The sequence below is a fragment of the Cnephaeus nilssonii genome (assembly GCF_951640355.1).
Source record: "Cnephaeus nilssonii genome assembly, chromosome: 4".
NCBI classification, from domain to species: domain Eukaryota; kingdom Metazoa; phylum Chordata; class Mammalia; order Chiroptera; family Vespertilionidae; genus Cnephaeus; species Cnephaeus nilssonii.
Genome location: NC_137075.1, coordinates 107,775,289 through 107,802,019, shown reverse-complemented (window position 1 = coordinate 107,802,019; position 26,731 = coordinate 107,775,289). Strand labels below are relative to the sequence as shown.

General features: G+C 55.7%; 1 protein-coding gene across 1 annotated transcript in view; it reads right to left on the bottom strand.

The window, feature by feature from the left end:
* Positions 1 to 944: 944 nt before the first annotated feature.
* RCOR1 (REST corepressor 1) overlaps positions 945 to 26,731 on the bottom strand; it is a 105,376-nt gene continuing 79,589 nt past the window's right edge. The window contains 9 exon segments of the mRNA XM_079767885.1: positions 945 to 3,585; positions 5,580 to 5,809; positions 6,266 to 6,323; positions 6,511 to 6,588; positions 10,063 to 10,257; positions 14,343 to 14,421; positions 17,151 to 17,269; positions 17,836 to 17,997; positions 19,457 to 19,509. Coding sequence (XP_079624011.1) covers positions 3,544 to 3,585; positions 5,580 to 5,809; positions 6,266 to 6,323; positions 6,511 to 6,588; positions 10,063 to 10,257; positions 14,343 to 14,421; positions 17,151 to 17,269; positions 17,836 to 17,997; positions 19,457 to 19,509 — 1,016 coding nt within the window. The 3' untranslated portion in view covers positions 945 to 3,543.

Sequence of the window (26,731 nt, the reverse complement as noted above, 5' to 3'; positions counted from 1 at the left end):
GGGGGGCCGCTGTGCTGGGGCCGAGGGGTGCTCTGCTCCAAAGCGAGCCGGTAGAATGACCAGAAGCCGTCAAGGCTCACGAGGAGGACGGTGGAGCCACTACTGTCACCCGCTGCTCTCCCCGCATACGGTGAACCGGGAACAAACCTATATGCCATTTAGGCCCACGGGCCCGAACCATTAAGAACACGGCTGGTGGCGACGCCGTCACCCGCAGAGCAGAGGTTCAGCGGCTCGGAAACGAAGGCGTCGGTGGTGTGATGGCAATGACTTAAGAATGTGTCATTTTTACTTGTTGCATACAGGTTTAGAGCTGTTTTATAAATTTGGGACTCAGGTATGAATATAAATAAAGTAATGCATTAAAAACAGAACAAAAGCTTGAATCCTGGGTCCTAGGGTTCGGCAAGGGGCTGGAGAGGAAGGCGGCTCGGCTCCCGCGCTCAGGCAGGTCTGGCCAGTGTACGCACTGGTGGCTTCTTTTTGGTGCACGGTTATACCGACAGTACATGTGATATTCAGAAAGACAAAAATAGGGGGTAGGTGGAATTTAAAGTGACAACGAGCACACTTACAGGCGTGTGACATCTGAGGAAACTTTACACACACAGGAAACTGCTTGCTTTGTCCCGCAGTCAGGTTGTAAACCAACTATATCTTCATACGAATTTTCTGATTAGAGGTTTGTGAGCATCAAAGGGTCTTACAGGTTAAAAACGATCAAAGCACTTCCCGGGACTGGCGTCTGGGTGACACCCACAGCGAGCCCGCCCAGCGGTGCCGCCCGACCTCGGCTCCTGGCCAGTCCGGGAGGCGGCGGCTCCCTGGGTAAGAGCTGCATTACAGAACTGATCACCGTTTCATGCCAGCCTGCACGGCATTCAAGTAACAAGGTGTTTCCATGGAGAAGCGAGAAAAACTACCTAACACTTCACACAGCTACATAAAGTTAAATAAAACAAACTTTTAATGCATATGCAATACAATTTATATCTTTTAGGATTTCTAAACTAAAACTATCATTTGTTTCAATGGTACTATATTTTGCACAATAACTTATACTTAGGAGAGATCTTGCACAAAAATAGATATAATTATGACATTCACATTGATACTCTTTAAGAAGACAAAGCTGAGGGAACATGGTCCCTGACCTCCCACCCTACGCACGCCTGTGATGCACCGAAGTCTTGATATGTTTAAAAGGGTCTTCACATCGGTGAGACCAGTCACTCGCTTTCAGCAAAGTGGTTTCTTGCATTTACATCATTGCAAAGACAGTGAGAACAGCTGCGGACACAGTGCTGTCTTAGGTGTGAAACCGGCGGAAGCAGGAAGCAGCCAGCAGCCAGCAGCCAGGCCAAGACGCCATCTCTTCCTTCTGGCGGATGGAAACCGCAGGCCCCTTTTCCTGGGAGACAGAGCCCACGTCAGCTGCTGTGCCGGCGGGAAGACCAGCGCGGTGGCGCCGAAGCAGGTGAAGACCAAAGAGCACGTGGTGCCAAGCAGGCCGACGCCTGGCCCTGCCTCGCCGCAGGACGGGCACCAAGCTCCCCACGGCCAGGGGGACCAGTTCCCAAGGAACACAGCCTGGGCCGAGGGGAGGACAACCTGCAGGCAGTGAGAGCCCCTGCAGGAGGCCCTGCTGACCGGGGAGGAGGGAGGCCGGGAGGGAGGCGGGGGGGAGGGAGGCCGCGAGAAGAAGCAAGGAGCCTAAAGCCCCTGCCCAGGCCGTGTCCCCCACGGCGATGTGCAAACGTATGAGCGCTCCCATGGTCCCCTGCACTTGCAATCACACAGCCGGCTTGCGATGCAGAGGAGGCCAAGTGTGGGTGGTTCCTAGTGTTATCTCGCTCCCTGCCCGGGCAGGACCGTGGCTGGACGGCCCTCTGCCTCCCGACTGCCCTCACCTGCGCGGACTCCCAGTGCAGGGAGAGGACGCGAGCTCAGACAGTCCTACCTTACTGCCCCTTCTGAATGACCTTTGTCGATTCCTTTAAACCAAAGGTCCAATTCCAAACAAGCTATGATTCTAGCTGACCCTCTTCCTAAAATCAGCTGACTTAAAAAAGGCAAGGTGCTTGAGAGTCAAAACACATCCGATTTTAATTGCATATTTTAAATTCTTAAGACTTGCTTATGCGCCTTAAAGCCTCGCACTTCTTTCTTTTTTGGTATTGAAAGCAGGAAAGTGTTTAAATGACGGGAAAACGGCCACAGACGCTCCTGCAGCATGTCTAGTGCTGGCGGAGCTGGGGGAGGGGGCAGGCTCACCACAGCCCGCAGCCGCTCCGGGTCGGCTGAGAGCAGAAGCGACTCTGGACGTCCCGGGACGTTTCTTAGAAAGTTTCACTTGCTCCCAGTCCAACCAGGCAGTGCACACCCCTGCGGGCTGTTTGCTCTCACCGCGGGCTCACCAGCACCAGCCACCTGCTCACGCCTCGCTCTGTGCTACGCTGTGGGAGAGGGCGGGGCCCTGTGGCCTCATCGGGCCTGAGGACCAAGGGGTGTGGAGCGAAGGCAGAAGCCAGGCTGCCCAGGAGGAGGGGCACAACGTGCACTTTTAGAAACCCTCCCGGCTACTCTGTTCCCGTGTGGACTGCCTGACACCTAAGTCTGCTCCGTCGGGCGCAGCGGCGGGCTCTCTTACGCTCGGGGATGTCATCTTTGGCAAGCAATGGACGCGAAGGAGCTACGACACTGAAGCAGAAACAGGACTGAGAACGCGGCTGCCCCAGGAGAAGGCACCAAGTCCAAGTGTACAGCACCAGCGCAGTGTACGGACCCAGTCTCTTGGAGTTGGTTGGGGGGGGAAGCGGGAAAAGAGGGCGGCACCCATCCTGGGTTGCCATGCTGAGAGCTGAAGGCCGAGGGTGGAGTCCACGTTCCTTTTAAGTTACGGGTCCAACGAGAGCTGCTGCGAGCCAGCTGTGGGCCAGCCGGGCAGGCAGAGGGAGCGGGCCAGCGGACGGGCATATCAGCCACCACTGCCCGCTCCTGGGAAGCAGGACCGAATCGGGACGTTTGGCACGATGAAGGTTACAATGCAGTCTGCACGCACGGTGATGTCCAGAAACATGATCTCTTAGGTGGGGCCTCCGAACCGGACCAGAGAACCCTCTAGAAGCCAGCAGGTCCAGTTGCTGAGAATGACATGATGCACAAAGGAGCGATCCGGGCCATGCAGGAAGAGGCGTGCCTGCCAGGCGGCCACCTGCTCTGAAGCGGCGGACGGCTGGGGAGAGCTGCCATGGGGCCCGGAGCTCCGCCTGGGGAGGCAGCCCCGGGCCAGGGCGCCGTGCAGCCGCGAGATCCCAGCGCGTAGACCGCGCGTGAGATGCACGAGCTCTCCAGCTAGTGGCGCCGACATGGAGGAACGAGCAAAGAATTAAGGCAGATGTAGCACGGGACCGGAAGTGTTGCCATTTTTGGTAATAGCTGCTTGTCCACAGATGTGAGCAGATGGCTAGGTGATGCCTTGTCATACCTGATATCTGGGTAACACAGACGCCCATACCAAGTGTGGGAAGCTGCCTGAGTTTCTCAGGAGGCAGATGCATATCTGACGTCAAGAACAGAAGCAGCCTGAGGAAAAGAGAACAAAGAATCAGCCCGGCCGGCGTGGCTCAGTGGCTGAGTGTTGACCTTTGAACCAGGAGGTCACGGTTCAATTCCTAATCAGGGCACATGCCTGGGTTGCGGGCTCTATCCCCAATGGAGGGCTTGCTGGAGGCAGCTAATCGATGATTCTCTCTCATCATTGATGTTTCTATCCCTCTCTCCCCCTCCCTTGCTCTGAAATAAAAAAAAAAATTTTATAAAAGAAGGGCAGGAAACGATGCAAATGGCTTGTTCTGGCGTCCTGCACGGCGAGGGGTGGGCCGGCTGCCTGCCCTGCACACGGCGGGCACAGCAGAGCTCCTGAGGCGGCCCAGGCGGCGGCTGCACAGCGTGGCCCTGCAGCCAGATGCCCGGCTCAGAGCCTGGCTCTGCCCGTTCCAGCCGCCTCCTTGCAGAATCCACAGTCACGGCGCCCAGCACCCAGGACAAACAGAACCCGGCCAGGGCAGTGAGCGCGTGCTCGGCGAGGGCAGCGCGGCTGGAGGCCACCGGGCTCCTGCGGGGACACAGGACACCTAAGACCTCGAAGATGGCAGGACCCTGTCACAGCTGCCACGGCATTCCTCCACTCTCCGCCCCGTCTTCAAGCCGGACTCCCACCCCCAACCTCCAGCATAAAGGTCCCTTGTAGGCCCCGCTCCCCTCGTGGCGTCTTGTTGCCAGGAAACAACGGCCCCGCATCCAGAAGCTGCACACGCACCCTGCAGGGCGCTCAGGTTCCGGGGGGCTGGGCGTCCATCGCAAGCCGTCTCCGAGCGACACAGAGCCGTCCACTCACTTCGAGGAGCTCCTCCTTCCCCACCTCCGTCCCAGCGCTCGCTCTGCCCTTTCTGACACTCCCAGCCCCGGGCCCACCGCTGGCTCCTCAGCGAACCCTGGATCTCAGCAGCCCAGACCCGGGGCTTCCTGACCTTCTCAGTCTGAAGGGCACGCGCACGGAGGAGAGCCTTCTCTCTGCAATCTCGAATGTCCTGCCCCCGGGAGGCCTCAACCCTCAACGCCTCTGAGTGGAGGCCAGGACTTCAGGACCTCGCTGTGTTGCTAAAGGGCAACTGGCACGGGACAAAGTCACGGCCAAAGACGAAGATGCCTTCGTGCTGCTCAGATGCTGCTGCGAGCCAGGGCTGCAGGCAGGCCCCGCGCCACTGGCCGGGACCCTCGCATCGGCCACACTTCCTACAGGGCTTCTCAGCAGGGGCTGGTCTCACTCTGACCAGCGGTCCGGGTCAGCACGCGCTGCCCACAGGCCCGCACCCTCCCCCGCTCAGGGCGGGAGGGCCTCGGGCTGCTCCCGGCTCTCGGAGGACAGCACAGCGGCAGGGAACGGGTGCCTGGGCATCCCCAGGCTGCGGGAGGCCTGAGGAGAGGGACTTTCCTTGTGAAGCCACGCTAACCGGGAAGCGACCAGCTCAGTGAGCAACCTGCGATGACCGGGCCCTGTGCCGCCAGGCAGGCCAGGCCAGGCCAGGCCACGGGTGGGAAACAGAACAAGCCTGTCCACCTGCCTGACCACCACCCTGACCGTCCCGCCAACCGCTCCAGAACTGCCCCCGGGGAAGCAGTGAGCCCGCTCCGCAGCCGGGCAGAACGCACAGCAGTCCGTGAGCCGGCAGTGAGGCGGCGGCACCGCGTATGGGCTGCGCTCCGCGGGCACGCGGGCACTGGCAGCTCTCCGCTCCCCGCAGGGCGCTTTCCGAGCTTCAGAGATGGTGGGAGTGTGCGCCAGCCTGTGGCTGGGGGAACCAGGGTGACATGAGGGATGTGTCCAGGAAGTCAAATGTAAGGAACACCCAGGGACAAACACCTGAATGAACTCCGCACACAGATCATGGCCTTTACAGGCTAAAGCCAAGTTACTGACCGCTGAGACCGGGAACCTGCCCGCGGGCGTGCGGACGTCAGCAGCGGGACGGGCGGGAAGGGGCAGGCCGGCGGAGAAGAGCGTGCTGCGGGCTCACCTCCTCCTCCTCCTCGGGGACCTTGATGGCGCCATCCGGGGACCTGGCGGGCTTCTGGCCGCTGGGCCCGTTGGCCTCTTCTTTCCCGTGCTCCGCCTCCCATTCTTGTAAAACTTCGTCTATGTTGAAGCGGCGTCGATAATTTACAAAAAAGTTTTTCACTTGTACCACTGATTTGTTCCCAATCACATCCGAGATGGCCTGGAAGTCCCGGCCATATTTCCTGATGGCTGAAGAGAACAGTGGTTTCAGCACAGAGAAAGGATGACCCCCGCGGAGGCCTTCCTGTATGAGATAAGGGGACCTACAGGCCGAGGGGCGGTCTGGCCACACCCACAGACGGTCACCAGAGGTCAGGGGCCCTGCCAGCCGCGCCCCGTGAACACGCCGCCCAGCAATGACTACGGGCGTGGGCACTCTGCACCCGACCTCTCAGGTCCCAGGACCACAACACCCCGACACGCAGTCTGCTGAGTGAACCTCTCAGCCCGTAACACTGACCCCACACCAGCTCTAATCTGAGGCCCGCGGGGGGTGCTGCGGCTAACAAGGACTCCCACGGCAAGACCTGACCCCGGAGTCTGCTGCCCCGTGAGCAGTGCACTGGGCACCGGGGCACGGGGGTGCGGGGGCGGGGGGATCTCACCAGTCTCTCCCGAAAGCTCTCCACGACAAGGACGCCATACCTTGCACGGCGAGCAGCTGCTCCTCTGTGGTCCAGCGCGCGTTGAACTTCTGAGTGACCTGGACACCCAAACGAGTCCTGTTAGCAGCCACCCTCCTTAGGAGCAGCCACCCTCTCAGGCCAGGGCCGCACACCGGCTCGGCTCCGAGGCCGTCCGCACCTTCCCCAAGAGGGCGAGAGGTGCGACTGGGACCCTCCAACGGGAAACCCCGGGCAGGGCCTCTGTGATGACGCTGACAGGCCTACCTCGGGGAGTCGGTACGGCTCAATCCCCCCGTCGAGTTTTTCCTTGAGAGCACTGTTGGTCTGTTTAATGTTCTGAATCTAAGAGAGAAAAGACTGTTATTTTAAAATAAAACAGCTCTGAGGTAGGGCACGCGGGCTGGTCCGCGGGCAGCGGGCAGGGTGGGGCTCCGGGCTCTGCGCCGCAGGAGGAAGTGGCAGGAAAGTGATTGACAGCAGGTGAGGATCCGAGGCGGGGCCAGCGACACTGAAGAGCCTGGACGGTGCGGGTGGCTCCAGGGCTCGTGGCCCTCGGCACCCTGGAGGGCGGGCAGCGAGGACTGACCTCCTCTTTGAAAAGAGGCCGGAAGCTGAGCGGTTCCCCCGCGATTAGAGTGCAGCTGTGCCGGCCGCCACGCCAGGAGCCCAGCCTCGGCCGGGCCTGCGTCCTGGGCTCCGCTCCCTCCTGCACCACAAGGCCCGGCCTTGGCCCCACGCTTCTCATCCCCAAAGTGAGCGCTGGCCTCCTATTGGACCTTCAAGCAAGTCACAGCAGCAAAAACTAAAGTAAACCCTCAGGACAGAGGGAGGGGGGGGGAAGGGCGGGCAGGCAGAGAGGGGAAGCACAGAAAAGGGCGATAGGAGGCTACGCAGGTGCATTTCAGGCAAAATTAGGCCCAAACCACACGCTATTTCTCACGCTAGCATAAATACACAGAAAAGGGTTACTTTTTTTCTCTTTCTATTGATTTGAGAGAGGAAGAAAGAGTGAGGGGGCAGGGCAGAAAAGGGTTAACTTAAGAAACAATGTCCTTTACAAGAACATCAAGAAAGTACCAAATACCTCGGAACAACTAGCAAGGCTAGGTAAGACCTATGCACTGAAAACAACAGAATGCAGAGAAGCTGAAGGCCCTGTAAGTGTGGGTGCTTCATGGGTCAGAGGGTGTTAATTCTCTACTTTGACCTCTAGATTCAGTACAACCGCAATCAAGGTTCTAGCAGAATTATTTTTCTGGAAGTTGAGACGATGATTCTAGATTTAAATGGAAATACGAAGGGCCATGAATTGCCAAGACAACCCTGGAGGACTTGGACCACCAGACCCGACTTCCACTCTCCCTCCGGCAGCACATGCCGTGAAGACGGACAGACGGACCACGAGCGGACAGGAAACCCGCACCGACGGCGGGGCTGCACGGAAAACCAAGGCCTGCCCTGCGGCGGGGAAGGGCAAGCTTCTCCGCACACAGCAGAGTTTCACCAGAAGCCGCGCAGCACACGGCCCGCAGAGCACACACAGGACCCCCGGGCGGACTGAGGGCCACGCGGTGAGAGGCGTGGACACATACACGCAGACAAAGGCCACCAGACCACCTTCCACCGCGGGCGTGAACTCAGCCTGGGTCACAGACTTAAAGGCAGACATGAAACCATAAACATTCTAGAAGAAAACAGGCAGTAAAATCTCGGGCATTTCTCGTAGCAATATTTGTTCTGATATATCTCCTTGGGCAAGGGCAACAAAAGAAAAAATAAACAAATGGGACCACATCAAACTAAAGAGTTTTTGCACAGCAAAGGAAACCATCAACAAAATAAAAAGACAGCCCGCTCCATGGAGAGCGTATCTGCCAACGATGTATCTGATGAGTTAATACCCAAACTTTATAAGAACTTTGAAAAATGCAACTGCCTTATGACCCAGTGATTCCTCTTCTGGGAATTTATCCAAAGAAACCCAAAACACTAATTCAAAAGAATATGTGTATCTCTATGTTCACTGCAGCGTCATTTACAACAGCCAAGATCTGGAAGCAACCCAAGTGTCCATCAGTAGACCAGTGGCTAAAAAGCTGTGGTACCAAAAAAATAAAATAAAGTAAAAAATTCCGTAAGACTTAAAACAGAAAAAAAAAGAAAGAAAGAAAAAGAGCTGTGGTACATTTAAACAATGGAATACTACTCTGCTGTAAAAAGAATTTTTTTTTTTTTTAAAGAAAATTTTTTACCCTTTGCGACAGCATGGATGGCCCTGGAGAACATTATGCTAAGCGAAATAAGCCAATCAGAGAAAGACAAGGACCATATGATTTCACTCATATGTGGAATTTAATGTGCAAACTGAACTAACAAGTAAAACAGACAGATTCAGAGAGAGAGCAGGCTGACAGCTGGGGGGGGGGGGGAGGTGTATGGTTGGGGAGGGAGACGGGGCAAAAAAGGAGAGAGCGAGAACTCATGGACATGGACAGCAGTGATGATGGGGGGGTGGAAGGGATGAGTGGAGGGGGATGAGGCATAGAGGGAATAAATGGTGATGTTTTGAAAAAAATAACATAAAATGAACAATTTTTCAATGTAAAAGGAAAACAACGCTAGGACCACGTGCCGGAACATCCTCCTTACCTAAGGAAGGTTGGCAACAGCACTCAAAGAGCACTGACCAGAGAAGACAAGAATGGGAAACTGGGCGACGTAAATTAAGAACTTCTGTGACTCAAAAGATACCACGAGGAGAGGGAAAGCCAAGCCTGAAACAGAAACGGGCACTCTGCGCCCCTCTTCCCGGGCAGTTGGCAACGCTGTGGGCCAGTTCTGTGGTCACGCGGGTGGCGCACTGCCGGCATCGGGGGGTGAAGGCCAGGGATGCTGCCGGCACTCTCTCAGGCACGAGACAGCGCCCCACAGAGAACAAGTGCCCAGCACGCCTCAGCAGTGGTGGTTCGGAACCTGCGCACGGCCCCACACTCACCGCTCTGAGGCTGGACACATGCACGCTCCCCACAGGACACACGGCGCCAGGGCCACATAAAAGAATGTTCACCTGTGTCATCTGCAATGCCCACACGTCTACCGTACAGTTCCCAGCAGTGAGGAAGAACGAGAACCACGGCTCTACACACACGGATGCTCTCACGTGTTACATGAAAACCAGACATGCAAGAAACCACATCATGTCATCTATATAGCTATGTATATAAAAGCTTAATATGCAAACAGTCCCCTTGGGAGTGCGATGGCTCGCTATGACGTGCGCTGCCCACCAGAGGTGGTGCGGAAAGAAGGAAGGCCCCGATCGGCCCTGATAGCCAGACAGGCCCAGGGACCCTACCTGTGCACGACTTTCGTGCACCGGGCCTCTCGTTTTTCTATAAAATCCAAAAATGCATCGCAATCATTGGTGGTTTTAAAGTCAGAATAGTAGCCACGCCCTGGAGAAGGCGGGGTGAGCAAGAGGCACGAGTGGAGCGGGGCGACGCTGTGCTTGGGGTGACAGTGACCGGAAGGGACGCGAGTGGGGCTTCGGAGCCAACGGCCATTTCTAGGCTCAGACAGAGGTTAGTTGGGCGTGTGCACCGTGTGGAAACGGCGAGCACACACACACAAGCATTTATATGCACACACTTAACATCGACTTCAAAGTGAATTTAAGAAAAGGCGGTGAGCCAGGACGAAGACCTTCTGCCCAGTTCCTGAGGGACAGTGCCCTTTGGAGATGTGGGGGAGGAGACCATCCGCGTGTGTGAACAGTGAACCCCTAAGGCCTAGTCAGCCCCCCGTCCGGGCGGGTACCTGGCGCTTGATGGAGACCAGCTCCATGTCCAGCTGGCGCAGCACCGTGGTGGCCGCGGTGGCGTTCGCAGACACGGCCTCCACGTCTTCTTGGGAGAGAAACATCCCTTTCGGAGGTTTCCTTTTGGCTCGGTTCTTAGCTTGAGTGCTGTGCTTTTCTTTCCTGATCTGAGGGACGGTCTCGGTAGGGGGCGCCTGCACAATACACAGATTTGATGAATGTGACACTAAAAATTAAAATGCCAAGTGGACCGTAAACGCGTGTTGCCTCACCACGGCTCCAAACAGTCTATGACAAACACAGGCTGCAACGTCACCGCACCTCCCGCCCTAACAGGGAGGCAGGCAGAGCCGCCGGCTGCTGGGCTCTGCCTGGACGCCTGGCAGAGGACCCCACTTCCTGCCCACAGCTGCACCCTCACTCTCACTCGGAGGCTCTGACGGCAGCGCCTCAGCTCCCTGCACTGACGGGAGGGCACCTGCGCCCTGCGCTGGCTGCACACAGAGGGTAGGAGCTGCTTGTCTTCACAGGCCCCACCGTGCACAGGGACACTGGACACGGACAGAAGGGAGGAAGGAGGGGAGGGATGGAGGGAGGGAGGGAGAGAGAGAGAGAGAGGGAGGGAGGGAGGGAGGGAGGGAGGGAGGGAGGGAGGGAGGGAGGAAGGGAAGGAAGGGAGAAAGAGAGGGAGGGAAGAAGGGAGGAAAGGGAGGGAGAAAGGAAGGGAAGGGAGGGAGGGAAGAAAGGAAGGGAGGGAGAAAGGGAGGGAGGGAGGGAGGGAGGGAGGGAGGGAGGGAGGGAGGGCGGGCGGCTGGTTCAGCACATGTATAAAGATCCATTTAAATTCTTTAAATCTTTATACAAGTTTAAAAGTATACAAATTTCAATATGAAACTGTGACTTTTTACACATTTTTTTGGGAATGACACTTAGCTTTTAGGGCAACTGTGCCCTAAAAGCCTCCTTCAAGCCCTGTAAGCTGTCATGGAAATGCACGCTGCTGCTAATTTTTAAGCTCTTTCTCTCTGAATCCAAAACCTGCAGAACCGGAAGGCAGTGGAGCCGTGGCGTCTCCCTGCTCACCCTTTTAAGAGCAAGAAGTGCGTGTGCTTTGCTGATAAACTTAAATACCATCACGTTGTGAGACTGAGCTGAAGGCCATTCAGACTGGCCACGGCAGTGAGCTCCCAGCGCTAGCAGAGGCCACGGCCACGGCCACGGCACTGAGTCCCCAGCGCTAGCAGAGGCCACGGCCACGGCACTGAGTCCCCAGCGCTAGCAGAGGCCACGGACACGGCAGTGAGCCCCCCAGCGCTAGCAGAGGCCCATGATGCCGCCACAGGGCTATGCTGTCCAGCAAAGACCGCCGATGGACAGCGTGTCTGTTTTAATAACACTTTAGTGTGCAAACAAACTACGATTTAAGCATTTTTCTTTCTGATTGAGAAATTGAGCTATATAAATAAGAATTACAGAAATTAATATAAAAATCAACCTTTTCCATTTAAAATGTTCCATTGAAGAACCTAATAGTGTAACAAAACAAAGCTTACTAAACATCCCAAGTCCAATTTGATTTCTCAGACAGTCTTAACTGCTCTAACCCTTCAAGCAGTCTTGTTATTTGGACTCATGTGAATTGCTGGCAGAGTGCCATGGGTCAAGAATGACTAGTTCCCCATTTGGTGATATAACCAGACCAAAGAAGCCTTAAAAACTTCTAGAACACTTTGACCCACAGTCCACATCCAGAAATTAACTGTAGCCCTAACCGGTTTGGCTCAGTGGATAGAGTGTCGGCCTGCGGACTGGGAGGTCCCAGGTTCGATTCCGGTCAAGGACATGTACCTTGGTTGTGGGCACATCCCCAGTGGGGGGTGTGCAGGAGGCAGCTGATCGATGTTTCTCTCTCATCGATGTTTCTAACTCTCTATCCCTCTCCCTCTCTGTAAAAAATCAATAAAATATATTTGTTAAAAATTAACTGTAATGGAAAAAATTAAGTGCACAAATACTTAGTAATGAGATCAGCAGTTCGGCATTGTTTATAACTGCAAAAAGCAGGGGCAGAACTGTAAAAACCCACGAGGATTCATTTACTCGAGCGTGAGAGAGGTGTGAGACGGAAACACCCAGCTGTGCGGGAAGCACGGGGCTTGGCTGGCATGTCTGTGAGGAGGATTGTCCGAAAGCCGGGGGCCCCTGGGGGGACCTTGCCGAAGGCGGCAGCCCCTGCCTTGACCTTTCCAAGCAAGTCCGATCCCCCGGGGGTTTTGCTAGAACCTCTGTTTCGTCTTTAAGACCCGACCTTGGGGAAGCCGGTGCTTGGAGAAGCAGGTGCGTTCTCAGGGATGCTGCCTGCTGACTGTGTCCAGAGGTTCATTTCTGTTCCAGCTGCTGTGGCAACAAAAGCCCAAGGAGGCCGGCGAGCAGGGTGCCTTCTCCCCTCCCACAGAACGGGTGAGAGCAGCCCTTCATCGTCGCTCAGGCTGCCGGCCAGCCCCGGCACAGTTGTGTATACAAATGTATTGGACATAAAAATATGTTCAAACAGAGTAAATTTGAAAGGTTATAAAATTTATATATAGATTAAGATCTCCTTTATGTATTTTAAAATAAATATTTACTCAGAATTAAGTATATAGGTATATACTTAAAGACATTTTTTAAAAAATATATTTTTATTGATTTCAGAGAGGAAGGGAGAGGGAGAGAAAGGTAGAAACATCAATGATGAGAGAGAATCATTGATCGGCTGCCTCCTGCACGTCCCCTACTGGGACCAAGCCCGCAACCTGGGCCTGTGCCCTTGACCGGACTTGAACCCGGGACACTTCAGTCCGCAGGCCGACGCTCTATCCACTGAGCCAAACCAGTTAGGGCTACTTAAAAACATTTTTAAAAATTTTATTTTAGGGAACGAGAGAAAGGGAGAGGGAGGAGGGAGGGAGAGAAAAAGAGGGGAAGAGATCCATTTATTTTTCCACTTATTTATACACCCATTGGTTGATTTTTTTATGTGCTCCAAGCAGGGATCGAATTTGCAGCCTTGGTGTATAGGGACAACACTCTAGCCACAGCTACCCAGCACCCACACACTTCTTACAGAGGAACATGTTAATGGTGATTGTGTGTGTAAGCGGTGTCCTTTTCCCCTTTTCGATGAGCTGTATTCGTACTTTGTCCATAAAAAGGACATGGCACTGATGTCAGGTCAAGGTTAGGTATGTCTAGCCCTTCTGGTTTCCTGCCTGAAACAGCTTTCTCAGACCTTAGAGCAGGCGTCCTCAAACTACAGCCCGCGGGCCACATGCGGGTGTTTTTGCCGTTTTGTTTTTTTACTTCAAAATAAGATATGTGCAGTGTGCATAGGAATTTATTCATAGTTTTTTTTAACCTATAGTCCGGCCCTCCAACGGTCTGAGGGACAGTGAACTGGCCCCGTTTAAAAAGTTTGAGGACCGCCTTAGTGCCTCTGAGACAGAGAACTCTCGAGTTGACTCAACTGCAGGCTCTGCCTTCAGAACAACTCACGTGACCCCCACTGAGCGTCCTGTCCACAGTGGGGCCACACCGCAGCCTGAGGAGCCGGGCCTGCCCTCCAGGGCCCCGTGGCCCCGGGCCTGCCGCAGGCAGTGCTGGATTGTGGGGTTCCCCCAGAGCCCCGGAGCCAGGGTTTCCTCGGAGGGCCCACAGATGCTTTATCCAATGCTATGAATGGACAAAATAATGCCAGTCTGCGACTCCCATTTCAAAAGGCTAACATCCCGACACCCCCCTATTCTCAGTGGACAGGTTACAAAAGTCATCCACAATTAATGGGTTTTTATGAGGCAGGCCCCTGAATCCACACTTAAAAACCCCCGCATATGCCTTTCAAGATGTGAGCGATTAAACTTCACCGGGTGAGGCTCACCTCTGTGAGTAAGGAGAGGCGCGTGCGGAGCCCGGGCGTGACAGCGCGGGGGAGCCCGCCCTCGCCTGGCCTCAGGAGCACCCCTCTCTAAGGCTCGCTGAGCCAGCGCCGGAAAGGTGGCAGCGAGGACTCGCTAGACAGGCTGTCACTCGTCACTGCCATCTCCCTTCAAGACTTCCTTTACTCTCGCTTCCTGGCGAACGCGTGGCTAAGTTCTCTAAAGCCAGGTCATCATTGCTCAAAATGCATATCATGATGCCCTGTGCCACAGAGCAATTCATACCTTCAGTAGAATGCGTGAGAGGAAGGAATGCTTTGCTTATGAAGTAGCAAAACACCTATTTGCCTAACGGGAAAAAATACCTCCTTTTTGCTCTCCTTATTCTGATCAATCTCAAGGTCAATGGGATTGTTTCCGTTTGCTTCTTCCAGTTCATCCTCACTGAAAGACAAGAAAAAGTTACTGAAAGGTTATTTTGTATTAATGTACTTAATATACAAATAGAAGCAATACACTGATTTGATATAAAATTAGAATGTTTTCAGACTCTGAGATACAAACCTTTTTACAATTTAAATAAAATACCAATTCCACAGTTCTTTTAGTCTAAATGATTAAAATAAACTATTAAAACGGTTTTTAACTCCCAAACTGGCCTAGAACCCTGTTGCTTTATATAAAGTGTTTTCTCTCAGCTGAAAAGGTAAAATTTAAGACATTTACTTTACTTCCTCATAATTACCTGGTGGCAAACTGGGACACGGCCATTAGCTACAACTGAGAAATGTTCATGAATGCAGTCCCTCTGCGCAGGGAGCAAACTGACCAACAAACAACTGCGGTCAGGCCGCCCGCCGCCCACGGCCCCAGGCTGCGCGCTGGCCGGGCCTGGGGGCGGGAACAAGGGCGTTTTAAAATGAGTCCATCTCAAAAGGCCCCTCATGCCCCCAGGGCTCTAGCTTATGCTCCACGCAGCCTGTATTCAAAGAGGATGAGAGCTCGGTGGGGAGCATCCCTAGGAAATGAGGGAACAAGGCCCCGGCAGGCTGCCGGCTGGCCCAGCACTGACGCCAAGATCGCGGCCAGAGGGCTCGGGTTTTCCAACAGCCACATCCCCCTTGCATCCAGATGACCACGCCCCCTGCACCCCACTCTCCCCCCACCCCACCCTCCACGGCCCAAGGTGGTACAAGTTCTGGCTGAGGGAAGTGTGAAGGGAAGTAAGAGCCGGGGCTGAGGGCGCTCTGCCCCCGTCCCTGCCATGGCACCACGGCAGGTCCCAGCAGAGACAAGCCGGTGCCCCTGCCCCGCGGGCGCCTCCTGTCTGCATCTTGGGGGGTTGTCGTGCCCGCGGGAGGAGGGAGCAACACACCAGCTGGGGCGTCCCCTCATACTCAGCACAGCCAGACCTGCCTGGGTGTTGAATGCTGACTCGGTGAGCAGACCGCATCTGCCGGCAGGAACAGCCTAACTTACACTCAGCAACGAGACCTGCCCGGTAGCGGGCACAGCCATGTCACTGCAAAGCTGCCGCCACGCCGAGGACACTCCTAAGCAGGCCTGCCACATTTCTCTGGCCTGAGGAGCCCCGGGTGTGGCTGAAGACCAAGCCTCCGGCAGCCGCCCCGGGGTCAGCACACACGGCTCAGAGTGGGATAGCGAGGCGAGGCCTCAGCATCGCTCAGGGGCCGAGAGGCTGAACGCCCGGAGGGATGCTCCACTCTCAACTTGTCCCACGTGTTGTTCTCTCTAATGTGAAATCATAAATGCTCTTCTGAGATGGGCCAGATTATTACTGGTTTATAAAAATGGTATATTACGCAAAAAGTGGAAAATGTCATTTTAAAAAGCTGCCTATATTACCACCAACCTAACCCACAGACCACTGTGCTGGGTGCTGGCGCCTGGCCCTGAAGCGCCTTCCTTTGCAGCCGAGGGGCTGGGGCCGGGTCTGAACTGAAGGCCTGGGGCCTGCTCCCGCACAGCCACTCCCCCTGCGCTGTGCCGACAGAGGCCGAGGGCCTGATGACCAAGATGCATCCTTTCACTAAACTCGCTGCAAAACTCGCGTTTACTAAGAAAACATGAAACGCTTCTCCCTCTCTCACGTGTACAAAACAGACGGTCAAAGAGGGAAGAAGGAAACCCAAACTGCACTGGCATCTGCCACCCCAAGCACGAGCACCCCCACCCCAAGCACGAGCACCCCCACCCCAAGCACGAGCACCCCCACCCCAAGCACGAGCACCCCCACCCCAAGCACGAGCACCCCCACCCCAAGCACGAGCACCCCCACCCCAAGCACGAGCACCCCCACCCCAAGCCCGAGCACCCCCACACCAAGCCCGAGCACCCCCACCCCAAGCACGAGCACACGCCGATGCATCTGCGCAAGCACATCCGGTGGCTCCACGCAGAGCCCTGGCCATGGGGCTCAGTGGACACAGCGTCGGCCCGCGGACTGAAGGGTCCGGGTTCGATTCTGGTCAAGGACACGTACCTGGGTGGCAGGCTCCTCCCAGGCCTGGGCCCTGGTCGGGGCGCATGCAGGAGGCAACCAACATCGATGTTTCTCTCAGCCCCTCTCCCTTCCACTCTCTCTAAAAGATCAATAGGAAAGTATCCTCGAGTGAGGATTAACAGAAAAAGTGATGGAAAGCGACGCCAGGAAAGCACAGAGCCTGCTATTAGAGACGCCTGGCTCAGCCCGTGCTCAGGGGCTGGAGATCGTCGTCCTGGTGCACAGGACTGTGGTCCGATCCCTGGCCAGGGCACATCCGGAGTCCCCCAAGGAGTGTGTAAACAAGGGGACAACAAACTGTATTCCCACCCTCTTTCTTAAACCCATTTTTCTTTAAAGTCGCCCTAAGGGCATGAAAGAAGGTGTGGGGGAGCTTCCCGAGGAGAGTGAGGCACGTGCCGAAGGAAATGCCCGGGGCTCGCACGCAGCGCAGGGAGGGAAGCATGTGGTGAGTCTGGTTCCAGCAGAAGGCCCTGGGGAAACGCGCCCGGGGCTCGCACGCAGCGCAGGGAGGGAAGCATGTGGTGAGTCTGGTTCCAGCAGAAGGCCCTGGGGAAACGCGGCCGCGATCTCGCCTGTGTCCCCAGCTCACAGCGTTCTGTGACCCCGAAGGTCCCCAGTGCGGAGGCGCACCCCAGGCGCCACTCACCTTTCCTCCCGCTCTCGCTTCTGCTTGCGAGCGTGGCGATCCATCACGCTGGTCTTGGTCCTCGTCTTCTTCCACGAGTAGTAGAACTTCACCAGACTGGCTATCGACTTGTCAGGAAGCTGAAGATAAGGAAGAGCTGGCTTAGGTTCAAAACGAACCTCTCAGAAGCACATGTGCTCAGACACACTTGTTAGGGTCACGCTCACGTCCTCAGACATGTCAGAAGTCACAGCCCTCCACAACAAGGGAAAAATCATGAAAGGCTTCTTCATCCATTTCCAAACGCCTAAGTGTGACTGTAAGTGAAACTCAGCAGTTCAAGATGAACCCGTTTTCACACGCCTAAAGGCTAACATATTCCAACAGAACTTCTGGGTTACTTTAAAGAAGTTCCCTGAGCCCCAATGTCCCAGGAGCGGGGAGGAGCCCACCAGGCAGCAGCCTGGAGTGGGAGAAATCAGCAGCCCTTCCCAGGCGGACGGGCCACGGCGCCACCTCCTCATACCGAGAGCCTTTCCCGAGCCTTCCCTAACCTTCTGGGGCGTCTGAATAACGGGTGTGTGTGTTGGGGGGGGGGGGGGGGTCACGGCCCTCAGGCTGGGAAGTGCCAGGAAGTGCTCCCTGCAGTGCTAGATCCCCTGCCCCCGGGTGTGCTGGGGGGAGGGAGAGGGTCTCATCTACTTACCATCTGTTGGATTCTATGAAAAGTTTTCCCATGAAAACTAAAGGCTTGCTCAAACAAGACTTTGTCTTCCACAGTCCACTCATCTGGGAAGGGGGTAAAGTTGGGCAAATCAGCCAAGGACTTCTCAATATTATGCTTATGCCAAAAGAGCATCCCAAGAGCCTAGAAAAGAGCATCAGTGAGATCTCAGACCAAAGACGTGAACGCACGTGAACTGGAAGCGAGGCCGGCGAGAGCGCACACCTTCCCCCGACAGAGCTGCTCCCGGCACCGCCCGGCGGCATGGCCTCCTGCCCACGAGCTCTGCGTCCCACGAGCCCGGGCTAAGCAGGCCCACCACCCTCACTTCTCAGGTTGGACTTGGAGGCCCTGCGGCACTAAGCGCCCCGCCCACGCCGCAGCCAGGAAGGGGCTCTGGCACCGGTGCCGGCGGGTCACACCGCATCCCTGCACCGGGAAGCAGAGCTGCCTCACAGAGCCGCCCTGCTGTCATTCCTCTGCCCAACAACCAGCCCGGCTGGGGGCTCAGGAGGCTGGGGCGCCGTCCTGGCACCAACAGGCTGCGGGTTCAATTCCTAGGACACATACCCAGGTTGTGGGTTGGAGTACATACGGGAGGCAACCAATCAATGTTTTTCTCTCTCCCTCTCTCCCTTCCTTTCTCTCTAAAACCAACAAAAACATATCCTCGGGTGAGGATTGGGGAAAAAATAACCCCTGCAAATATGATGTTGTGGGGTAAATTAGCTCAGAAAGGAAAAAACATACAATGGATGAGGAATAAAGGAGAAACGAGAGAGGGAGTTTAGGACTTCCCTGAGGAGGGTCCTATTACACCTCTGAAGCGAAGACAATCATACTTTTGAAGATCAGAATCCTTGAAAATTCACACAAGGATATTTCGCAATCAATCACCCAATGATGGTTACACTCTCTAAACTGAATAAAACATGAATGAGTTTTCTGGGCAACTCATGCAGCTCACGAGCAGGGTTAGAACAGGAGAAGCAGACAGTTCTTGCTGGAAAGATTCTGGAACTACCTTCTTACAGCTGCCTTTGTGAGCAGTGCTACCAGGACAGAATAATTAAAAATAAGGGCAAGGCTGTAAACAGAGTGCAAGTCTCCATAATCTCCGTTACGGGTATCCTCAGTCACTAGGGCAAGTGGAAATGCTAGCGCCTTCCAGGCTGTGCAACCTAGATCGACGCCAGGAACCACCAGCCCAACTCCGCGTGCTCCCTTTTAGAACAGTGATCAGAACCATTTTTAAATGAAGCCTTAGCCAAATTTTACACCTGAAAGTGGCTCAAAACAATTAATATTGAAACACGACAGGTCCGAGTGAGGCAGCCCGAGTCAGGAAACACCACCAACAGCCACAAAAGGGCAGCTCACACGGTCACGTAAGAAAGCGCGTGCCCGGCGTCCCGCACCACGGCCTCCCTGCCCCGCGGCCCCGGGGGACGGACCGTCCACCGCCACCCACCTCGAGGCTCCTCGCACGCAGGCCACCAGGCGGTGCGCGGGGCCGGAGCCCGGGTGACCCACAGCCACTCCACCCCGCCACACCGAGTGGCCGCTCCTAAGCCCGATCCTAACAACAGAAGCTCGTCGTTACCTGCTCCATGTTGTAGCCGTGCTTCTCCTTGGCGATGGCGATGTACTCGTCCACTGAAAGACAAGACAGGCCGTGAGCAGGGCCGCAGGGCCCGAGCGCCGGCGTGGGGCGCGGGATGCGGGCTTCGGCCTGCACGCCCAGGACAGGCCCGCGGGTCCTACATGCAGAAGCCCCGCAGGACTCGGCTGAAATATACTCAATATTAAAGGCCTTACTATCTCTGGAGGGCAAAATTATGGCTCTTTTTTCTAAACTTGGTTCTACTAATTTTCCATAAACAAGTATTTCTTTAGGACCCTGAAAAATAATTATCCTATATAATAAAAGAGTAATATGCAAATTGACCGTCATTCCAACACACAAACAAGATGGCCACTCCCATGTGGTCAAAGATGGCGGCCCCCATATGGACATAAGATGGCCACCACAAGATGGCCAGCAGGGGAGGGCAGTTGGGAGGGACCAGACCTGCAAGGAAGGGCAGTTGGGGGTGATCAGGCTGGCAGGGGAGGGCAGTTAGGGGTGACCAGGCTGGCAGAGGAGGGCAGTTGGGGGGGACCAAGCCTGCAGGGGAGGGCAGTTGGGGGAGGGACCAGGCCTGCAGGGGAGGTCAGTTGGGGGTGACCAGGCCTACAGGGAGGGCAGTTGGGGGGACCAGGCCTGCAGGGGAGGGCAGTTGGGGGAACCAGTCCTGCAAAGGAGGGCTGTTGGGATGGACCAGGTCTGCAGGGGAGGGCAGTTGGTGACGACCAGGCTGGCAGGGGAGGGCAGTTAGGGGCCACCAGGCTGGCAAGGGAGGGCAGCTAGGGATGTCCAGGTCATCAGGGGAGGGCAGTTGGGGACGACCAGGCCTGCAGGGGAGGACAGTTAGGGGCATTTGGGCTGACAGGGGAGCAGTTAGGCATCGATCAGGCTGGCAGGGGAGTGTTTAGGGGGTGATCAGGCAGGCAGGCAGAAGCAGTTAGGGGCAATCATGCAGGCAGGCAGGCGAGCAGTTGGGAGCCAGCAGTCCTGGATTGTGAGAGGGATCCCAGATTGGAGAGGGTACAGGCTGGGCTGAGGGACACACACCCCCAAGCACAAATTTTGTGCACCGGGCCTCTAGTTTGTAAATAAACAGAAACATTAAATTGGGGTTTGTCTTTAGGAGCCAAGGCTACAGAACAAGCCTCCTATCGCTGTATCTTAAACACCTGAGAGGAGTGATGTGAACCAGTGCCTGGTACGCACTTTCAGGCACTGAGAAAACTGACCCAAAGATGAACCTGCTTCCACCTGATATTTCTAGTCTTTTCTCAGAAAAAAAGGCACTCCTCCTCTATAGCACTTCCTCATGGTCGTAAACCACAAAAATGACCCAAGCTCAAAACACCCCCAGATAGAACTGTATGGAACAGTGAAGTGCCCACGGCCCTGACCCTGTCCCGAGGCCCAGTCAGTGCCCACGGCCCTGACCCTGTCCCGAGGCCCCGTCAGTGCCCACGGCCCTGACCCTGTCCCGAGGCCCCGTCAGTGCCCACGGCCCTGACCCTGTCCTAGAAGGTCAGCCTCCCGGAGAGGACGGCTCGGGGGAGGGCCAGGCTCTGAGAGCTGCGCTCGCCCAGCTGCAGTGAGCGCGCGGCCTGCACTGCAGTCATGCCACAACCCTGGTCCCTCTGCGGTAGAAATGAAATCCATGTTGAAAAAATAACTCAGCCTCTTTTATTAGCGTGCATGCCAACGCTAGAGAAAACGTTTCTCCACTGATAGAGGGAAAGGTCAACTTGGCTCACACCGTAACTACCCCCAGTGCAGCCTGCCGCTCACGGCAACACCAAACATCCGCTTCCTTCTTCAACAGTCAAGTCCACACAGACTGGCCGCCACGGCGCTCAGAACAGGAAAACTCCAGTGCACCCGAGTCAATGAACTCAACCAGCGGCCGCCAACCTTTCGGACCTCACGGACCACCAGGGGCCACGGCCACGGGTTGGCGACGCTGAACAAAATGACCTCAGTGCGGCCTTGGTGAGCGCAGCAGGGACTGCACATGTCTGCCTCCACCCAGCTCTGCGAGCCACGACGGCCACACGACTATCTCCCTGGGCCGCGCGCAGGCCCAGTGGCCACACTGCCCGCACCTGCGGGGCGTCCCCTAGGGGACAGAGCTCAGGAAGCCCGTCTGCCCCCCTTGCTGCCACCAGACTTAGCGGAACCATCAGCTGGAAAACTCAAAACAAAAGCACTCTTCGAAGGCGCTCCGCTCTCACCTGCTGCTGTGTTTTGCACGCGAACACCGGCTGGCAGGGCAGCGCAGCTGGGTGCGGCAGCGGCACGGAGGTGGGCGGAACCTTCTTCGCGGGTGGCCTGTAAGGCCCCGCCTGCCGGGTCCCCGGGCCTCACCTCTAAGGGAAGGGAGAAAGAGCCCACACCCCAGCGCCACTCAGGCATGCGCAGTAGGAATGCTCCCAGGCCCCGGCAGGCGGAGGAAGTGACCTGTGGGAGGATCTATCTGACACCCACTGGCAAAGACACTGGGCTCATTCCTTTCCTTGTCCCCAGGTCCAACGAAGATGAGCAAACACCTGCTGAGTGGGTGCGGGGAGCCGTGGCATGCCGGGTGGGGTGTGGGGCCCCTTTCCCGGCAGGGGCAAGGGGCCAGGTTAGCCCTGGGAGGAAGGCGCAGGGGGAGCCCGGCTCTGGCTGACAGAGCGTGGGCCTGGGCCGGGGTGGACACTGGGCACTGCCTGTCAGGTGGAGGCCGCTCCCCTCAGCAGCTCCCCGGCCTCCCCGGCCTCGTTCAGAATGAACAACAAGCAATGCTGTGGACCGGCCTTGCCTTCCTAGCCCCGCCGTCCTGAGCTCCTCCTTGAAAAATCAGGCCCCACGCGACCACCACCGTTTCTGGCACCTGACTCCCCACCTCCCTGAGTCCTCACCAACGTGCCAGTAGCTGCTGGGAAGACATAATGAAAATGAAGTGTGTTTTCAAAGCCTCCCGCAATTTCCTAAGAAAATAAAACCCACTGCACACGCCCTGGTAAGAAAACAAAGGATGACTGGATGCTTCCCCAGGGGTGAGAGGAAACAGGAAGGGAGCGAGCCCGAGGCAGGGAGCCATCACGGAAGGTGTGATCAGGGCAAAGTCCACCGCCGTGGCTAAGCCACCAGGACATGTCCTGGGGCCTGGACCTTCGCACCCGGCGCCCTGCCCTCCCTCCCCAGTGCGCAGGGGTCAGTACCGGAGCCCTGGGAGCGGGAAGCAGCGGACGGGCCTGTGCACTTAGCTGACCCCAGCTTGTCTGTCGGAAGCTTAACGGGTCAGAGTTCAGTGCCCGCTGCTTCAGAAGCAGCCGCCACTGCAGAATGCAGTCTTTCTAAAACCTGAAAATTCCCACGGAAACCACCGAGGAAAACAGTCCAACCTTAAATGACGATGCATAGGATACACAGCACTCTGCTAATTTAAGGAATTACACAGTGTGTACGCAGCCCTTGCTTTTTTGACAAGTACTTACTGTTATGGAAAGCACAGGTGACTGAGTTATGTTCTGGGGGTAACATCACTTAAAAGTAGAGTGGATTCATCAAGAACATTTACAATACAGTCAGTAATCCTCCTATCTAATCCTATATAATAAAAGGCTAACATGCAAATTGACCGATCAGTGGAATGACCAGTCGCTATGACGCACACTGATCACCAGGGGACAGACGCTCAACGCAGGAGCTGCCCCCTGGTGTTTAGTGCGCGCCCACAGTGCTGCTCAGCCAGCAGCCGGGCTCATGGTTGGCGAGTGCAGTGGAGGTGGCAGGAGCCTCTCTGGCCTCCTCCGCTACAGGCGGGCGGTCAGGAGCGAGGGGTCCTGGCCTGCAAAAGCCCCGGACTGCGAGAGGGCACAGGCTGCCCCCCAACCCAGTGCACAAATCTCGTGCACCGGGCCTCTAGTCCTATATAATCCTATACAATAAAGAGGTAATATGCAAATTAACCCTCATGCCCTCACAAAATGGCTGCCTACGACCAGTTTGGCAGGGGGGTTAGTGAGGGTCGATCAAACGACTGAACAAGCAGGACAAGCAGGCTGAGTGGGGCGACCAGGCCGGCAGGGGGGGTTAGTGAAGGACAACCAAATGACTGAACAGCAGGCTGCATAGGGCGACCCGGCCGGCAAGGGGGTTAGCAAGGGACAACCAAACAACTGAACAGCAGGCTGCGTGGGGTGACCAGGCCAGCGGGGGGGTCTGTGAGGGGCGACCAAGCTGGCGGCGGGGTGGGGGGGAGCAGTTACGGGTGACCAGGCTGGCAGAGGGGGGCAGTTGGGGGCAACCAGGCTGGAAGCAGGGGGGCAGTAAGAGGCGACCAGGCCAGCAAGGGAGAAAGTAAGGGGTGACCAAGCCCGGGGGGGGGCCAGTTAGGAGCAACCAGGTTGGCAGGGAGGGGGCAGTTGGGAGTGACCTGGCCAGCAGCAGGGGGCAGTTAGGGGTGACCAGGCCAGCGGGGGCGGGGGGGGGGGCAGTTAGGGGCGATCAGACCGGTACGCAGAGGCAGTGAGGGGCAATCAAGTCAGCGGGGGTGGGGGGGTGCAGTTAGGGTTGATCAGGCAGGCAGGTAGGTGAGCGATTAGGAGCCAGTGGTCCAGGATTGTGAGAGGGATGTCCAACTGCCAGTTTAGGCCCGATACCAGGGATTGGGCCTAAACCTGCAGTCAGACATTCCCCGAGGGGTCCTGGATTGGAGAGGGTGCAGGCTGGGCTGAGGGGACCCCCCATGCACGAATTTCGTGCACCAGGCCTTTAGTATTGTAATAACTACATATGGTGCCAGGTGAATGCTGGAAACATCAGGAGACACTTTGTCAAGTATGATTGTCTACCCACTGTACACCTGAAACTAATGCAAAACAATAGTGAATGTAAACTTTAACTAAAAAGTAACATTTTTAAAAAAGAAAATTCATAAATGCCTCATCAAGATTATATTGAGCTACCCTTACTATGTACAGAAGGCTCTACTGAGTAGCAGGCCAAACTACAGAAGATAAACTGACTTCCTTCAGTAGCTTGAAACAACACACAGGCAACAGAAGAGAATACCAGGTATAGATACCAAATCACAGTACAGATGCAGATGGCAAGGGCATGCAAAGAGATCGGTAAATAATGATAATGACGATGATGATGATGATAATCAGGGGACGCTTCCTACCGATTCGACAGTTACACTGGGTGATGACAGCAGCTGGCACTTGGTAACTCACTGTGCCAGCCACTGCTCTAAGGATTTTCTTTCTGATTCTCTCCAACACTTCAACTATCACCTCCCTCACCAACGAAGATGCTGATGCTCAGAGAAGGCAGGTGACTCGGAAACTCAGTGTCTGACTCGGGAGCTGGTCCATGCCTGCCCTCTCTCTGGAGTAAAGGAGAGGGAGGGAGAAGGCCACGTCACATAGCACCGCCTCCTCGGTACAGAGAACAGGTCAAGGCTGCTCAGCCTGGTGTATCCCGCGTGAATGGAGTTAAGGAACCAGAACTCCGGCTGATGAAGGCAGTGGTGAAAAGTGGCTGCCTTGTGCTAGGCTTCATTTGTTTCTATATTCATGTTTAATCCAGGGAGCTACATGCCCTTAGTACCATTAGTCAGAGTCTCAAATTCAACTGCAAACGTAAGGAATAGCGCCGACGAAAACCGCCAGTTACCTCACCCCCGGCCTGCCCTGGGGCCCAGAGCCGGAACACCGTGTGCGGTGCATGTCCCATGCAGAGCAGGAGCAGGCGCCATGAGGTGGGGGAGCGTCTCAAAGGGTTTATCATGAGAACCTTGGCAGGAGCATTAGGTGCTGAAAAGGAAGCATGGCACCGGTTTCTCTCTTCAAGAATGTAATAAATATCGTGGCATCTCCTTTTATTATTAAAACAAAACGAGCGGTCACTGTACCTCAGGCTCCAAAGGAGCTTAAATCATGTAAGGAAAGCAATGATGCCACCTGGTGGGCATAACTGTCACTACAGTTAACATTTCAATGAGACCCCTCCACCCCCCAATTCAGGGGAAAGGAGAGCACAAGCCACAAGACAAGCCAGAGTAAGATACAATGAGCCGGTGCTCCCCGGTCAGCAACCAAACACGCGTCCTCCATGAAAATGCTGTTTCTCACGGTGGCTTTGCTAAAACCCCACTTTACAGAAAAAGTCACCCCAGCCAGTGTGGCTAAGTGGATAGAGCATCAGCCTGCGGACTGAAGGGTCCCAGGTTTGATTCCGGTCAAGGGCACATGCCCGGGTTGCAGGCTCAATCCCCAGTAGGGGGCATGCAGGAGGCAGCCGATCAACGATTCTCTCTCATCATTGATGTTTCTATCTCTCCCTCTCCGTCTCTCTGAAATCAATAAAAATGTATTTTAAAAAAAGAAAGAAAGAAAAAGCGCCCCACCCTCCTGCACCCAGTAAATACGACACAACCCAGGCCAGTCCCGCAGACACTGGATCAGGTGGAAATGAGAACTGTGAGCGCCCGGCCAAGCCTCCCACATCCGCAGGCAGCTCAGCACCTGCTGCTGCTCTGCACCCCCGACCGCCCTCCACCCAGGATCTGAGCGCATGACTGGTAAGTTCACCCTGCCTCTGCGCCCGCTTCCTTATCCGCATGGGAGGGGAGGGTTTACGACCTTAAAAGTGTCTTCCATGGCTAACACTGTATGAGTAATCTCTTGAGTTTTAACGTGAAAGAGTAAAGTCAGCGAGTGACACACTGTCCTTGCGTCTCTCACATCAAGTCAACTTACTCATGACTCAGACCCTCGCAGGCAACTGCACTCAAAATAATTTTGTTTGCTCTCATATGTTTTGCTTTGTACAATATGGGCTAAGAACAGAACCATGCTCAAACAAGGGCTGCATCTCCCTTTACCAAAGGCAACATTCCCCCACATGAAGAGAGGCTTGCGGGGCGGGCGGGGGGGGGGGAAGCCCAGCAACATCGACTGGGCCTCAGCCACACAGCTGAGCGCCTCCTGGGGAACAGCCCTGACCCTGCGTCCGTCCTCGGCTCGTCGGGAACCGGCAGCTGCAGCCACGGCTCTCCCTAGACCCAGAGCAAGGCCAGGTACGCTGCCCAGTCCGCCCAGGCAGCAGAGCGGAGACGTACAAATGCAGTGTTACAGAATGACCTCCCTCCTAAGTGCTTGGGAGCGTCAGCTACAGGTGAGGGTGCAGTTTAGAACCACAGCATTCGCTTAGCAAGAGAAACCCACCGAGGCTGGCGTGCCGCCGAACTCTGCTCCAACTCCAGTT